General features: G+C 36.4%; 1 protein-coding gene across 25 annotated transcripts in view; it reads right to left on the bottom strand.

Annotated features, from left to right (window-relative positions):
- TUT4 (terminal uridylyl transferase 4) overlaps window positions 1-18,379 on the bottom strand; it is a 130,932-nt gene that overhangs the window by 60,947 nt on the left and 51,606 nt on the right. For all 25 annotated transcript variants that reach the window (XM_077956901.1, XM_077956879.1, XM_077956937.1 and 22 more), the window contains 5 exons: window positions 13,797-13,974; window positions 12,207-12,295; window positions 10,392-10,443; window positions 7,228-7,297; window positions 5,424-5,550 (listed from right to left, as the gene is read on the bottom strand). In XM_077956901.1, the coding sequence (XP_077813027.1) occupies window positions 5,424-5,550; window positions 7,228-7,297; window positions 10,392-10,443; window positions 12,207-12,295; window positions 13,797-13,974 (516 nt within the window). The remainder of the gene's footprint in view (window positions 1-5,423; window positions 5,551-7,227; window positions 7,298-10,391; window positions 10,444-12,206; window positions 12,296-13,796; window positions 13,975-18,379) is intronic.

Genomic DNA, 18,379 nt, shown 5'->3' with positions numbered 1-18,379 from the left:
CAATCGACTACAGACTGAAAATATTTTTTAGGCTGGGCATACTGGCTTATGCATATCATCCCAGCACTTTGGGAGGCAGAGCAGGTGGATCACTTAAGGTCAGGTGTTCCGTGTTCCAGACCAGCCTGGCCAACATAGTGAAACCCTGTCTCTACAAAAAATACAAAAATTAGCCAGGCACAGTGGCAGGCACCTGTAATCTCAGCTACTCAGGAGGCTGAGACAGGAGAATCACTTGAACCCGGGAGGTGGAGGTTGCAGTGAGCTGAGATTGCACCACTACACTCCAGCCTGGGCGAGACCCCATCAAAAAATTTATATATACATTTTTTTCATTAAGTAAAACTAATTAATTAATTATTGCCAGGTGTGGTGATGGACACATATCACCTGCAGTTGATGTAGTCCCAGCTAGCTACTTAAGAGGCAGAGGCAGAAGGATTGCTTGAGTCTAGGAGTTTGAGTCCAGCCCAGACAATATAGCAAGACCTCTGTCTCTAAAAATATATATAATTGAAAAATTTGTTATAAGGCCAGGTGCAAAGGCATTGTCTCTTGAAAAAACACAAAACAAAACAAAAATATGCTAGGCACGGTGGCACACACCAGTGGTCCTAGTTACTCAGGAAGCTGAGGTGGGAGGATCCCTTGAGCCCAGGAATTCAAGGTTACAGTGAGCTATGATGGCACCACTGCACTCCGGCCTGGGCAACAGAGTGAGACTCTGTCTCTGAAAAAAATTAAAATTTTAAATTTTAAAAACTAAAAATAGCAATATAATAAAAAATACAAATTAAAAAATACAGTATAACAACTATTTACAAAGCATTTATACTGTATTAGATATTATAAGTAATCTAGTGATGATTTAAGGTATGTTGGAGTCTATGTGAAGGTTAGATACAAATAACACACAATTTGTATAAGGGACTTGAGCATCCTCAAATTCTGGTATCCTTGGGAGTCTTGGAACCAAACCCCCCCAACACTGGATACTGAGGACAACTATACACCTTCTAGGTATCCTATCATAGTAAAAAGAGCTCCCCATCCCATTGTTTACATACACATGCTCCTACATTTTTCTTCTAAAATTTTAAATTTTAAGTAAAATTTATTTTTGCATTTAGCATGCTGAGTCCAACACTATTTTCTTCTAGTGAGATACACTTGTGAAAGCAGTATTTAATAAAATCTATACACTAGATTATCTGAGCATTCTACTCTGTCCCACAGATCTATTTTTCTATTTCTATGCCAATGGCATACTTCTGATTAAAGCAGTTTTACAGCCACTCTAGCCTTCCTTTTTGCTCCTCCTGAGTTCATCCCCACCTTGGAAGCTTTGGATTAACTGTCCCTTGGAGAGTTTTCCATCAGATTTTCACATAGCTAGCTATTACCCGTCTGAGCTTAAATATCATTTCTTCACAGTCTTTTCCTGACAATTCAGAGTAATGTCATTCATTCTATCATTTCATTTTTGTAGCACTAAGCTCTAGCAGATATTACCATTTATATATTTCTTTACTGTCTGACTCTTCCAGAAGTATATGAGCACCATGAAAGCAGGACTCTGTATGTCCTGTTACGTGTTCCCAGCCTCTAGAACAGTGTCTGACACACAGAAGGCATTTAATGAATGTTTGCTGAATGGATGGATTTGTTCAGATTTTGCTTTCATCTTTCAATAATATAATTTCTTCTTATATCTTTCTTATTAAATCTCTTCCTTAGTGTTTTCTAATTTATGTTGCTGTCATGAAAGTACATATTTTTCCCCATTTCCATTCTAACAGGTTATTTTTATGGCAGAGAATGGCCATTGACTTTTGTATATTTATTTTATACTTAGTCTTAATCCTCATAGTTTTTTACTAGGATTTTCTAGGCATACAATCATATCATTAGCACAAAGAGATAATTTTATCATTTTTCCAATATTTACATTCAATTATTTCATTTTCTTATTGCATTTCCTAAAAATCCCAAAACAATGTACAACATTAATGGTGAACTTCTCTGCAATATTCTTCATCCTAACATATATGGCTTAAATGATGTTTCTTATTGTTTTGGCTTTGTTTTTTGTGTGTGTTTTTAATAAACGGTTTTCATCATAAACTTCCATTTCTAGTTGATTTAAAAGTTTCTGTTAGGGGGAACATGCCCTTTCAGCATCTAGGATTTTTTTTCTCCTTCATGTGTTAATATAATAAATTATGTGAATAGACTTCCTGATATTAAACCATTCTTATAATCTTGAAGTAAATCATGCATGATCATGGCATATTAACCTTTGATACATGGATGTATTTCATTTGCTTACATTTCATTAGATTGTAGCATCTATATACAATTGGTCTATACTGGATTGGTTGGATTCATTTTTAAATCATTGTTTTCTTCTGTAGACAATGAAGATTTAGGTAATAATAATATAGAGTAATTATACTGTAGTATAATATCTTGGTACATTTAAGATTACAACTCAAAATAAAAGACAACTAAAAACACTTGTCAAAAAGAGTTTGAAACATTCCACTAGAATAAACTCTCACTTATCCAAAATATTAAGACAAGGGTAAACTGCCTAATGAATAACTCGACTTAACCAAAAATTCCTTTGCAACGATAAAGAACTGTCAATATATTCTGCTAACATCACCAGACATCTCACAGATGAACAAGATTAAGGCAGTTTAAGAGACAGCTCTTAAAACCCAGATATCTCTTTCAGATGTCAAATAGTGCTAAAATGCAATTCTTATATTAACCACAAAAAGTGGCTCTAAGTCAGGTAACTTGACTAATAATGTACTGATGATAACGCTAAAGAGTTCTGCTGCCTGGAGTTAAGAAGCTTTATTTAGAAAACTATTTCCTATTACCAAAATGCAAAGACTATAACTACTTAAGAGACAGCCAGAGAATAATCAACTGCAATCTCATATCACAGTTAAAAGAATAAATTACATACTAGAATTGTTCTGAACCCCCAAATCATGGGAAAATGCATGCTTAACTAGATAATGTACAATATGGCTTAAAACTTCAGGAAAAACGAAGCTATTTAAAAAATCTTTAGAAGAAAAATATACTAGTAATTATTTCTAAGTTTCTTAAGAAAATGAATACCATGAAAAATCTTTCTTTGCAACTAACACAAATGACAAAAATGAGACATGTTATTCTGTTGCAAACAGAAAAGAACTACCGTACAACCAGTTTTGTAATACATGTTTCAGTGTCCATCGACTGGCATATTTAGAATCTATATGGATGAAGTACTAAAACACCATGAGCAACCTTTTCCAAGAGTCACTTTAGGAAATAACATTTATAGGCCACATTTTTTTCCAAAATAAAAAGAACATATTTGAGTATCATTTATAATCTTCTAATACAGACTACTTATTTTACTGAATAGAACAATGTCTGGGAGAAAACTGACATGACTTTATGACCGCAAAAAAAATTAGGGCATAATTTAAAAGTACCAACAAAGAAGTGTATTCCATCATCCTTTATATTTCTGTAGAATTTTAGAGCCTGAAGTATATTCTCATTAATTATCTAATAGCATTACCAAAATATTCTCTCCAGGTGAAAAAAAACTGAAGCTCAGATAGGTAAAGTACCTTGCTCAAAGACTTAGCAAAGCCTTGGGTGCTGTGGCTCACACCTGTAATCCCAGCACTTTGGGAGGCCAGGGTGGGAGGATCGTCTGAGCCCTGGAGTTGAAGACCAGCCTAGGCAACAAAATGAGACCCCACCTCTACAAAAAAAATAAAAAAATTAGCCAGGCATGGTGGTACACGCCTGTGGTCCCAGCTACTCAGGAAGCCTGTCGCAGGAGCATCGTTTGAGCCTGGGAGGTTGAGGCTACCGTGAGCCGTGATTGCTCACTCCAGCACTAGGTAACAGAGACCCCATCTCAAAAACAAAAAAACTTAGCAAAAAAAAACAAAAAACAAAAAAAAACAAACTAGACCTGGAATTGGTTTACTCCATTTCATAGCACTGATTTCCTATAGTATGCTAGGCATAGAGTGTAAGATACATGAGAGGAAGTAGTCACCCTCCCTCAACCTATTTTACTGCCTCCACTCACTTCCACGGGTTAAAAATCTTTCTGGCCAGGCACAGAGCCTCACACCCGTAATTCCAGCACCTGGGAGGGCAAGGTGGGAGGACCACTTGAGCCCAGAAGTTCGAGGCCAGCATGGGCAACATCATGAGACCCCACCTCTATTTCAAACAAACAAACAAACAGACTCCTTTCTGAAGAAGCTAGGTCATTTATTCAACAAACATTTACTGAGTGCCTAGTATGTGCTGACACAGTAAGGTAAGTGGAAGTGGGGATCAGCCGTGAATATATAAAACATTAACCACCCCCCGCCAAAGAGTTTACAGTTTCACAGAACAGACTGCAACAAATTTATGTATGGCAGGTGGTAATTAATATGAGCATAAACTTGAAAAAAGTAAGAGTGAAGCATTCTAAATACCTAAGGTAAGAACATTCTAGAGGAGGGAAACAGCAAATACAAACGCCTTGCTTTGTATACAGAAGCCCCAACCTTAGGCTTTCTGACTGTTCTACACTCAGCCAGCTGGTGCTGCCCCAAGCATGGGGGCAATTCTCTAAACAGAGTCCAGACAAAAAATTCCAGAGACTTCTCTATTTTTGCTATGAAGTTACCACTCTAACACCATCCCTTAATCGGTTTTCTTTGTATACGACTGAGAATTTACTTATCACCAGTCTAACAAGTGATGAATACTCTATAGATAGGGCAGGAATACACAAACAAAAAGCTAGAGTCTCTCTCTCTAGTCATTTGGACTGATATTGATAATTAACCACTCCTCTCTATCCCCACACCAAAGAAATAAACACAGGTCAACCACAGCCTTTAGATATACAAATTAATTCTAATTTAGGAAACTTAAATAACGAATGCTCAGCAGTTGCCCGATCAGAAATTGGTACATGTTATCAATGATTTAGAGGAAAGAGAATAGCATTCTTAGAGACTGGGGAAAAAAATACGCCAACAAAAGAATCTTAACATATATAGATGTTAAAACCTTACAAGTTTAACTTACGGTAAGACTGAAAACTTGAGCCTCATATGCTGATATGAAAGAGAACATTTCTATAGTACATAAAAGGAGAATAAAGCACAACAATTAAAAATTCTAAAATATATCAATAAGTGTATGTGTCTATAAAAATTTATTTTTTATGTCCATAAATTACAACCTGCCACACCACTTTCTGTCAAGCACAGGAAACTACTCTGTCCCACATGCTATGATTGATGTTACATGCTACAAGAAAAGGCCTAATTTTGAAGATTAAACACATTTCCTTCTAAAAATATAAATAAGTAGTTTTCCTTTCTTTCACTTACCTTAGCCCAGTAGCGAAAGGCTAACACCAAGGGAATAAAGACAGGTTCTATTTTGCCAAGGGCAGTAAGTAAATCAGTAGTGAGACATGCCATATCATTTCCCGCACTCACTCTACAAAGTAAACCACTGTGAATGAGAAAGAAACAAATTTCATTGTATTAATACCCTTAAAAGCAGAATACTTCAAATCCTATGGCTACTCTTTCTAGTTATCATATTGTAATATAGTACCTTAAGAGCCCTAATAAAAACAAATATTTTTATAAATTTAGAGCTAACTGAAAACTACATGTCATTCCATTACTAGAGTTCCATACGAATTAAAGAAAGATGTTTTTAACATTCATTTGTACTTCAGAAATAAATTTCAACCAAACTTAGTATTTAAGTTAATGAGAAATTAATTTCAAAAGCAGCATTATGAATTACCAAAACTGATATACATGAGAGACAGGGCACTGATCTCTTCATTGTCAAATAGTGCAAGGTTATTTCCTAGTTCATTCCTCTTGCTTTGTACATGATAATAGCAAAAAATGAATACTTAACTGACTGGCTATACTTCTTGACTCTAATTTTTCCTATCCAAGCTTTCACAACTGTACTAACATGTTATTTTCAGAGTAAAGATTAGACAGGATTTGCAGATTAACCCACAAGTTATGCTTCTGTATAAGTGAAAATAGCAGCTACCTTAAATGGGGTGACAGAAGTGTAATGAAGACATTTTGAAAGCAGGGAGAATAAATCTCAGGTGTAACACACAGGCAATTTAACACAATGTGGCAGAAAAAACGCTAAAAGTCACTTTGCCTCCATTTTCCAATTATAGTTTTCCCTAAATGATGTGAATCTGGACAAACTGATAAACCACTGATAACCACTCCAAGTCTCATTTTTCTAGTTTAGAAAGTAAAAAATCTGAACTAGATCACCATAGATTCATCTAGCTTTGAATAAGAAAATACTTTGATCTTAAAATATAGTACAATAATCAATAAAAGAATATCATTTCTGTATTGTTTCCATGTCTCCCATACTACTTTCAAACAGGATTTAGTTTTTGCTTTCAAAGGCACTTTGCTCTCTCAGACTTATAGACGTCTAACTAGAAAGGCAAGATCAGTCTTCAATTTAGAACTGATCTTGAGTTTATTCAATTTAAACCAACTCATTCAATTTAAGTGAACTAAAAACTTAAATTCTAATAGATTGTGAGATCCTTGAGAAGACAGGCTTTTTTTTCCTTTTTTTTGAGACAGGGTCTCGCTCTGTCACCCAGGCTGGAGTGCAGTGGCACAATCATGGCTCACTGCAGCCTCAACCTCCCAGGCTCAGGCCATCCTCCCACCTCAGCCTCCAGAGTAGCTGGGCACACACACCCACCACGCCCAGCTGATTTTTTTATTTTTTGTGGAGACAAGGTCTCACTATGCTGCCCAGGCTAGTCTTGAATTCCTTGGCTCAAGTGACTCTAGAGAGGCTCTTATTTATGTCTGTATCCCTAAAGCAAAGTAGTACCTACATACAAGTAAATGCAATACTCTTGGGTGAGTGAATGACTTGAAAAAAAAAAATTAAAGTTTTGCCTAGAGTATTTTATTTTCAACTGTCTGGTGTTCTACATATTTCTTGTTCACATGCATTTGGTAAGCTTGCTATTTTTAATGAATAGAAACTAGCTTAGTCATATTTATCCAAGGAGAAATCTAAAGCAAAAACTTTCTCTCTTAGACATCATTCACTACAAATTTGGTTGTTGGGGTTTCTTTTTTTAAATATTTTCTCTTTGTTGTTACCAACCTTTTTCGATCTCTGCACACCACAACAGGAACTTTAGCGTGAAAATCAGATTCCACATCTACATATAATACTAATAAGGAAAAAAAAGTAAGGTAATGTCAACATCTCTAAAATATGTACTCTATGGTAAATATTAAGTAACAGTTTCCTTCTGGAAATCATCCTCATTGCTTCTGTGGGATAATCCACTCTTCTCATTATGAGCACCAACCCAACAGAATCTCTTACCTCTCTTGATGTCATTCATTGTATATCACAAACCACAGGTACAGTCCCAAATACTGTCCGAAAATTATAATCACCTTAAGAAAGGTCTTAACATCCCTAAAAGTTTTAATATTTCCAAGTAAGTAGATAATCTAGTCAAAGTTGTTAAACCTTAATAGATATAGCAAAGAGAGGACATCCCTTACTCCTGAGAGCTAGTTCCACAAGAGCCAAGAAAGGAGGACCTATCATGCTTTGACAGTTTAGTTCTTTTAAATTACCAATATAATTGCAACCTAACTCTGCTGCCCACATTTCCCATTAGCATATAAAGAGTTTGCCTAATCAAAGTTGCTAAGGAAGGACTAACTGGATGAAGCACATTTCTACCCTGCAATCTTTCTCTGTACCTCCAAGGGTAAGCCCCATGCCATAAATGTCTAATCTAAATAAAAACATAGATTGGCCAGGCATGGTGGCTCACACCTGTAATCCCAGCACTTTGGGAGGCCGAGATGGGTAGATCACGAGGTCAGGAGTTCAAGACCAGCCTGGCCAAGTGAGTGAAACCTGGTCTCTACTAAAAATACAAAAATTAGCTGGGTGTGGTGGCACGTGCCTGTAATCCCAGCTACTTGGGGTGCTGAGGCACAGAATTGCTTGAACCTGGGAGGCAGAGGTTGCAGTGAGCTGAGGTCGCGCCTCTGCATTCCAGCCTGGGCAACAGAGTGAGACTCTGTCTCAAAATAAACAAAACAAAAATAACAACAACAAAAAAACCCAGAAAGATTACCACCGCTTGTAATTCAAAGAAAATTTCTCAATAGTACTTGTTGTAACAATTAGTCAAAAAACATGTGCTGAAGACCTATATGTCAGAAATTTCATTATGCGGTATGAATACGACAATGACTAAGGCAAAAAAAAGGTCAGTAAAGGGTTTGGAACACAAATATATAAACAAATAAATCCTGTAGGTAACCTGTAGAAGATACAATAAGAACATAAAGGAAGAAATAATCAATTTTACAATCAGACTGAGTTTTATAAGCCTACATTGTATGACTTAAGATGATCTACTTACATATTTTGGATGGAAAAGGCATATACTAAATATTTGTGCTAGGATGATATACCTAAGAGGTAAATGCTATGTCTACCTCTTATCTGTAGTAAACTTTAAAGTTTTTGAGCAATTAGAAACAAGTATTTAAGAAACAAAACTGTATTAAAATACCTTTATAGGATAAACTGTACCAAACTCATCCCTAGAAAACTACTTTCCTAAGACAATGGCCAACAGGAAACTGATAAATAAGAGCTGATTGTGTAGACAGAAAAAAGAAATTTAGAATTCACATTAAAGTCAATGAGAGAGTATGGCTTTTAAAAAAGCTCTCTCTTCTAACCCAAATTGCAAGTACTTTTGCCAGATACTTTTGATTCATATAATTTAGGGTAATAATAACAATCACAACAGCAAAAATGTAATAAGAAGTTATTGTATATCCCATGCTTTTCTAAACTATAGTTTAGCCTATCTCATTCTTACAACAACTTTCTCATCAAAAAGATACAATATAATATTGCCATTTTACAGACGGGAAAGCTAAAGTATTAACACAAATAATTTGTCAAAGGACACACAAACAATAAGAGGCAGAACTAAAATCTGAGCCCAGAAAGTCTAGCTCCAGATTCCAAGCTTAATCTTAAGCATTTACTTTATAACAAGAAAAACAGTAAGTAAAAACCAAGAAAATCTTGTAGATTGTAATACATGACCTGGAGCCTGGTTTGAGAATCTTGTCATTTTTAAAAATTTTTTACCTATACGAATGATGTGTTTACAAAGGCAATCCAGACAGACAAAGCACACACGAAAAACTCAACTAGGTATGATTCAATTGATGCAATATAAATGACTAAATTAATACAGATGCTTTAGGTGGCAAAAAACATATTTACTCAATGCATGCATACATTTTTATTCCAGCTCTCTCCCTAATCTTCTTTCAGTAATGATCTCATAATGATTATAGGTTTTCTGTCTTCTTTTACATAAGAAATGCCAGGCCGGGCGTGGTGGCTCACGCCTGTAATCCCAGCACTTTGGGAGGCCGAGGTGGGCGGATCACAAGGTCAGGAGATCGAGACCATGGTGAAACCCGGTCTCTACTAAAAATAGAAAAAATTAGCCGGGCACAGGGGCGGGCGCCTGTAGTCCCAGCTACTCGGGAGGCTGAGGCAGGAGAATGGCGTGGAGCTTGCAGTGAGCCGAGATTGCACCACTGCACTCCAGCCTGGGCGACAGAGCGAGACTCCGTCTCAAAAAAAAAAAAAAAAAAAAGAAATGCCCATAATATTCAAAGCAAATATTTTTTAATTACCCAAAAGGCAGTATTTTTTACATATGAAGGTTTTTTTTTTTTGTTTTTCTCCAGACGGAGTTTCACTTTTTTCACCCAGGCTGGAGTGTAGTGGCACAATCTCAGCTCACTGCAACCTCTGCATCCCAGGTTCAAGCAATTCTCCTGCCTCAGTCTCCCGAGGAGCTGGGACTACAGGTACATGCCACCATGACTGGCTAATTTTGTGTTTTTAGTAGAGATGGGGTTCACCATGTTGGTCAGGCTGGTCTCGAAATCCTGACCTCAGGTGATCCATCCACCTCGGCCTCCCAAAGTGCTGGCATTACAGGTGTGAGCCACTGTGCCCAGCCTACGTATCAATTTTAATATGGCATTTTTTTTTTACCTAAGTTACAGTTAAATTATATTTTCTAGTATACTTAAACAAGTGTGTGTGTGTGTGTGTGTGTGTGTGTGTATCTCCATTTGTAATACAATGACTCAACTATGCCAGCAGTTTAGTTTTAACTTGGTTAGCCATATATAAATAACACATGTAACTTTAGAAAGACAAATTAAAAAAAAAAAAGAGGAAAAGAAACTCACCATTTTTCTTTAAAATCCCAAGTACTTTTATCAGAAGATCTGGATGATTTATCTAAAAAAGTTTCAAAATAAATCAATATACTAATTTCAAAGTTCAGACAGAAGAACATTAAAGAGAACTCAATTTCATTAAAGAAAAACATTTAAATATAATCATGCTCTGTGTTTTAAATAATGAAAACAAAACAGTGGTTTTTTGTTTTGTTTTGTTTTTTGAGATGAGGTTTCCCTATATTGCCCAGGCTACAGCATGACTATAGCTCACTACAGCCTGAACTTCTGGGCTCAAGGACTCCTCCTGCCTCAGCATCCCGAGTAGCTAGGACTACAAGTATATGCCACCACATCCAGCTAGTATTTTTTTTTTTTTAAGAGACAGGGTCTTGCTATATTGCCCAGGCTGGTCTTGAACTCCTGGCAACAAGGATTCCTCCTACTTTTGCCTCCCAAAGCACAGGAATTATAGGCATGAGCCACCTTGCCCGGCCATGTTTTACTTTTATGTCAACAAATCTTGTTCAAAGAAGTAGAATACAATAAATGACGTAGCACTTTTATTCCAGAAACACTCTTACAATTAATCGTTTCTTAAAGCAAGAAAAGGTTCTGGAATTTACCATCAAAACAAAAAAGAAAGGAGTTGACCAGATGACTGTGAAAAAGAAAATTGTTGAGATAAAAACTTTAAGGGATATAGATAACTGGCAGCTTAGTCAAAAGGCTTAGAATAAAAATACTATTTTATGTAACAAGCTTGTCAAATATTTAAAGTGTTTTTTGCTATTTAAGAGTATTTAGGCCAGGTGCGGTGGCTCACACCTATAATCCCAGCACTTTGGGAGGCCGAGGCGGGTGGATCACCTGAGGTTGGGAGTTCAAGACCAGTCTGACCAACGTGATGAAATCCCATTTCTACTAAAAATACAAAAATTGGCCAGGCATAGTGGCACACGCCTGTAATCCCAGCTACTCAGGAGACTGAGATAGGAGAATCGCTTAAACCCAGGAGGTGGAGGGTGCAGTAAGCCGAGATTGTACCACTGCACTCCAGCCTGGGCAAAAGAGTGAGACTCTGTCTCAAAAAACAAACAACAAAAATATTTAATAACCATACATGAATTATAAAGTAAATGTATCAGCCTAAAAACACCAAATTTTCACCCAAATCAAACTTCCCTGAACATAAACATATTATTCAATTTAAAACATAAAATATTGACTTATTTTAAAAGATTGATATGTCAATTATGTCAGCAGTGCTAAACAATATTGTTCTAATACTGATAACAATATTAGAACAATATCAATATTGTTTTAATGATTCTAGGTGTTATTTATTAAAGGTACCCATATGTACCAGATACTATACTAAAACACCTGACATATATTAATATTATCTCATTTAATATAAAAATTATTATTCCTGTTTGGAAATGAGAAAACTGAAGCTCAAAAAGTTCAAGCAACTTGCTTATCACAGCCAAGATCTGAATCTAGGTATCTGATTTCAAAACTCTTCCCACCTTCTATACTGCTTACTAGAAGTATTAACTATTCAACATGTTCAAATATAAACATTTTTCCTTTTTCCAGCTTTCCTCTTCTGCTTCCTTTTGCCCCTGTCCCTTATTTCTTTTATCCCACCTTTGTCTGAAATGTAATAGTAATTTCCAAAAGGACTGTTTAGTCATGATGGTAACACTACACAAATCAGAGTTTGATATTCCCCTATCCTTTCTCTACAAAGATAATCCATAAAAACTACTAAGTACTAGTTAAGAACCACACAGGAAAGACTCTTTTCTAATTACTTACCTTGGGAGGAAATTTTATATCTATATTAACATCACTACTTTTCAGAGCAAATTTAGTCAGAGATGAGCCATACAACCTAAGTGAACATTCTGGAATAAAGGAAAAACATCAACGCATGAAATAGCATGCAAATATGACAGATGTAAAAAAACAGCAACAGGAAAATTTCACACACTTCAGTTCTATGTCTTCAATTTCTAGTAAGACAATTATACAAGAAGGACACCCTTTCTAACTGATCTATAAAATAACAAAAATGGTTCTTATGGAGTACAGGAACAGAGAAGGGAGAGAGAAACTACTCATAGAAGCTTAGTGTTTAAACAAAATTGTAGTAATAGTTCATTTAGAAATGACCGAGAATATGTTCAGCATTCAATATACAACAGTAACCAATGTACCAACTTAGCTATGGCTACTATCACAAACTACATTTACTTATTCTTAAATATTTATGTAAGAGCACTTCAGGGAAAGAATCATAAACATTCAATGCCAATGCTTTTATAAAATATGAAGTGAAGTCAAGTCGATTAATTCTGTAAACCTAAAATCCAAAACACTGTGGTTCTCAAGAGTTTATAGAAAAAAAATGAAAATAGAAAAAGCAATAATACACTACTTACAGCTTTCCTAGACTATGAAACCTGTTATGCCAAAAATCAAAAATCATAATAAGGCAAATGTTAAAAGGATCGCACCAGAGGCCAATTTGAAAATAATATGATTGGGACAGATCAGGCAGATTTAGTTTCTTAGAAAGTTTAACTTCATCCTCAGTTACATATATATGAAAGTCTACTTTTCAAGTTCATAAAATGTCTGAATGTCATTCAAGTCACTAAACCCATAAAAATTTCATTCCTTTTATCATAGGAAATAATTTTTACATGTAACTTAAATAAGGATTCAATGTATTTTAGGTAGAAAGCCATATTATGATATAAATACTTTAAAAATTCCATTTTTAAATTTCAATTTTATATTCTTTCTTATAAATCTCAAAATGGATCTATATGAAAGTATAATTTATCAACTTTCCAAAATCCCTTTGGTGGGAAGAAGTCTTATGTCAGATACATTTACTTTAACCCTATACTGATGCAAAAAAGATATGGGCTAAGCAAATAGTCCATATATAAATATCTAAAATAAATCTGACACTCCCTTGTACCAAACAATAAGCGTTTTCTAAAGGCTCTATTAAAAGTAAATTGATTTTTCCCCACCATCAGGCAACAGAAATTTAGTTCAATGACTGGATGAAATGTTTATACTAAAAATAGTATAACAAAATAGTCCACTCAGAAATCAGTGATACTGAAAAACTAAAATATTTGACCACTAAGAAACAATTCTACATCTGGCATTTTTAAAATCTTTTTTTCTTAGCACAAAAGTGTGCTGTGCCATAATTCTCAATTTCCTCGTGTGAAATATTTCCCTCAAAAATTAATTCATAAAACAATAAAATTTATCTACTTTTAAGAAGAAAAGAGAAGAAAAACATTAAGAAACGTACCCTAATTCAAGAGGAGCAAGGGGAAGAGTTTTGTGATTTTCAAAATCAAACACGAAATGTATTTCTACCTGGTAAAAATGTCGTTATAACCTTTGACATTTCCTCCACAATTTCCTGGCGGACTCTGAGGTCATCATCTGTTATTCCATGTTCTTTTGCTAATTCAATGACTGCAACACTTAAAGCAGCCAAGTGGGCAGGGGAAGGAGGTGGCAGAGAACGAAGCTCACTTTCTTCTTGTTTTTCCTATTAATGTAATGATTCACAACAATAAAAACAAAAAAAAAGTTTCTATTTTAATGTTCTTATATTTAGCAGGGAAAGACAGAAATAAACTAACTCAACAAATATTCACCTTCCATCTACCAGATACCTACAATATGGAAGTGAACAAAAGAGAGACCGCTGCCTTTGGGAAGCAGGGTTTTAAGAATAAGAGGTACTGGGTGGGGAAGGGATGCTACTACGTTTTTAAAAATTTATTCCACTGTACTGTCTGCATAAATTCTGAAATGCTACATTAAAGCCAAAGTACCTTAAGTACAATACTTACTTGATGATTTTGTTGCACCAAGGCAGATTGTCTTAGATGTAGCAGAAAAGTCCTGAATCCTATCTAATCAGCATATACAGTATCAAGTTAAATGGTCACAGGAAAACTTCCTGCCTACTATTCACCAGTGATTTCTCTTTGTGATTTCATCCAACACTATGTAAAATGTTCAAAAAACCTCTGTTCTGATAAAAGTTTGAAAGCCAATTTAAATCGAGGAGCTAAAAAGACACTTTGCTATATATATGCAACGACTTTTATAAATTAATGTATTTTCTGATTAAAAAATGTTAATTACAAAAGCTACATAAAACACAGGAAAATACAAAGAAGAAAATAACCCACAATTTCATATCCTACTATCTCTTTCATTCTTTAACACAACTGAGTCACAATCGTTCTCTTTTATTTAGTATTATAACACAGGCATTTTCTATTAACATTTTTCAGTCAAGAAACCATCTCTTATCTTTTGAAACATGACGCTCCCATCAGATACAATAGCTAAAGCTAGTTGTTTTCCCCACCCAACCAAATATACTAAAAGACTTTGGTCCATTCCTATTTTCACTAATTGTTACCATATTCAGACGTAACCTAAGTAAAGCTTACCTCAGGTACAGCATTATCAAACATGAGGGGTAAGTCAAACTCATTTTTGTAAGTCTCTGTGACCATTTCTGCAATTCTTAATTACAATCTAAGTCTTAGAGAAGCATCTAAGTTTCAGTACTATTTTCTTAGGATCCATCCAAAGGACTAATAGCAACAGACTTAATGAAAAAATGATAAAAGGCCAGACGCAGTGGCTCACATGTGTAATCCCAGCACTTTGGGAGGCCAAGGCAGGCGTATCACTTAAGGTCAGGAGATGGGGACAAGCCTGGCCAACATGGTGTAACCACATCTCTAATAGAAATATAAAAATTAGGTGGGCATAGTACCAGGCACTTGCAATCCCAGCCACTTGGGAGACTGAGGCAGGAGAATCATTTCAACCTGGGAGGTGGAGGCTGCAGTGAGTAGAGATCACACCACTGCGTTCTAGCCTGGGTGACAGAGCAAGACTCCGTCTCAAAAAAAAAAAAAAAAAAATATATATATATATATATACACACACACACACACACATATATATATATATTTATATATATATGACATTTTTCACAGAAATATAAAGATCAATCCTAAACTTACATGAACTCTCAAAGGACCCCAAATAGCCAAAACGATCCTGACAAAGAACAAAGCTGGAGGATTCACACTTACTGACTGCAAAACGTACTACAAAGCTATAGTAATCAAAACAACATGGTCAGACGAGCTGGCCCACACCACCTTAATTCCAGCACTTTGGGAAGCCAAGGCAGGCGGATTGCTTGAGGTCAGTTCGAGACCAGACCAGTCAATATGGAGAAACCCCATCTCTACTAAAAATACAAAAATTAGCCAGGCATGGTGGCACACAATGGTAATTCCAGCTACTCGGGAGGCTGAGACAGAACTGCTTGAACCCGGGAGGTAGACGTTACAGTGAGCCGAGATCGTGCCACTGCACTCCATTCTGGGAAACAGAGCAAGACTGTCTCAAAATATAAAACAAAACAAAACAGTATGTGTACCAGCATAAAGACAGACATGGCTGGGCATGGTAGCTCACGCCAGTAATCCTAGCACTCTGGGAGGCTGAGGTGGGAGGATCGCTTGAGCCCAAGATTTAGAGACCAGCCTAGGCAACATGGTGAAATCCTGTTTCTATAAAAAATACAAAAATTAGCCTGGCATGGTGGTGCCTGCCTGCAGTCCCACCTACTCAGGACGCTGAAGTGAGGATAGCTTAAGCCCCAGAGGTGGAGGTTGTAGTGAGCTGAGATTGCACCCACTGCACTCCAGCTTGAGCGACAAACAAGACCCAGTCTCCAAAAAAATAAAATAAAAATAAAGACAGACATACAGACCAATGGAATCAAACAGAGAGCCCAGGCCAGGCATAGTGGCTCATGCCTATAAGCACTTTGGGAGGCAGAGGTGGGCGGATCACTTGAGGTCAGGAGTTCAAGACCAGCCTGGCCAACATGATGAAACCCCGTCTCTACTAAAAAAAAAAAAAAAAAATTTTATATATATATATATGGCAGCCGGGTGTGGTGGTGCATGCCTGTATGCAATCCCAGTTACTCGGGAGGCTGAGGCAGGAGAATTGCTTAAACCAGGGAGGTGGAGGTTGCAGTGAGCCGAGATCGTGCCATTACATTCCAGCCTGGGCAACAAAGCTAGACTCTGTCTCAAAAAACAAAAACAAAACAAAACAACGACAACAAAAAAAGAACAGAGAGCCCAGAAATAAACCCTGGCATGTATGGTCTAATGATTTTTGACAAGGGTGCCAAGTGCACTCAATGGGGAAACAACAGTTTTTTCAACAAGTGTTGCTGGGAAAACTGAATATCCACATGTAGAAGAATGAAACTGGATTCTGACCTTAGATCATATACAAAAATTAACTCAAAATGCATCAAAGACCTAAATGTCAGAAACTAAAACTAGGCCAGGTATAGTGGTTCACAATTGTAATACTCTGGGAGGCCAAGGCAGGAGGATTGCTGAAGCCAAGGAATTTGAGATTAGCCTGGGTGACACACTTGAGACTTCACCTCTACAAAAAATAAAAAATTAGGCAGGGCACGGTGGCTCATGCCTGTAATCCCAGCACTTTGGGAGGCTGAGGCGGGTGGATCACCTGAGGTCAGGAATTCAAGACCAGCCCAACCAACAAGGTGAAACACCATCTCTACTAAACACAAAAAATTAGCTGGGCATGGTGACAGATGCCTGTAATCCCAGCTACCTGGGAGACAGAGGCAGGAGAACTGCTTGAACTCAGGAGGCGGAGGTTGCAGCGAGCCAAGATTGTGCCATTGCACTCCAGCCTGGGCAACAAGAGTGAAACTCTGTCTCAAAAAAAATAAATAAATAAAAAATTAGCTAGGCATGGTGGCACACGCTTGTGGTCCCAGCTACTTGGAAGGCTGAGGCAGGAGGATCACCTGAGCGCAGGAAGTAGAAGCTACAGTGAGCCATGACTGTACTCCAGCCTGGGAAACAAAGAGAGACCTCATTTCAAAAACAGAAAAAGAAAAGAAAGAAACTAAAACCTAAACTTACAGCTATAAAGCCGTAACTAAGAAACGTAAAATCATAAAACTCCTAGAAAAAAACAGAAGGGAAAAGTTTCATGACATTAGATTTGGCAATGATTTCTTGAACATGACACAAAAGACATAGGCAACAAAGTAAAAACAGATAAATTAGACTGGATGAAATTTAGAACTTCTGTTCATCAAAAGATACTACTGACAGAGTAAAAAGACAACCTACAAAATGGAAAAACATATTTGCAATCGTGTATTTGATAAGAGATTAATATCCAGAACATATAAATAATCCCTTAAATTCAACAATAAGAAAACAAACAACCCAATTCAAAAGTGAACAAAGGATTTGAATAGACATTTCTCCAAAGATATACAAATGCCAAATAAGCACATGAAAAGATGCTAAATATCACTAATCATTAGAGAAATGTAAATCAAAAGCACAATGAAATACCACTTCATATCCATCAGGATTGTTATGGGGGGGGGGCAGAAAACAAGAGTTGGTGTGAATGTGGAGAAATTGGAACCCTTGTGCATTGCTGATAAAGATGTACAATGATGTAGCCACCGTGGAAAACAGCATGGCAATCCCAAAAAATTAAACATGGATTTACCATTTGATCCAGCAATTCCAATTCTCGGTATATACAAAAAATAAATGAAAAAAGGGACTCGAATAGGTATTTGTACATCGATGTTCACAGCAACATTATTCACAACAGCCAAATGGTGGAAATAACCCAAATGTCCATCCATGGATGAAATGATTCACAAAACATGGCATACAGATATGATGGAATATTATTCAACCTCAAAAACGAAAGAAATTCTGATAGATGCTGCAACACAGTTGACTTGAAGACATGCTAAGTGAAATAAACACTAAAGGATAAATAACGTATGATTCCATTTATATGGGGTACCTACAATAGACAAGCAC

Source organism: Macaca mulatta, chromosome 1, assembly GCF_049350105.2.
Source record: "Macaca mulatta isolate MMU2019108-1 chromosome 1, T2T-MMU8v2.0, whole genome shotgun sequence".
Lineage (NCBI taxonomy): Eukaryota > Metazoa > Chordata > Mammalia > Primates > Cercopithecidae > Macaca > Macaca mulatta.
This window is presented reverse-complemented; position numbering and strand designations above follow the sequence as displayed.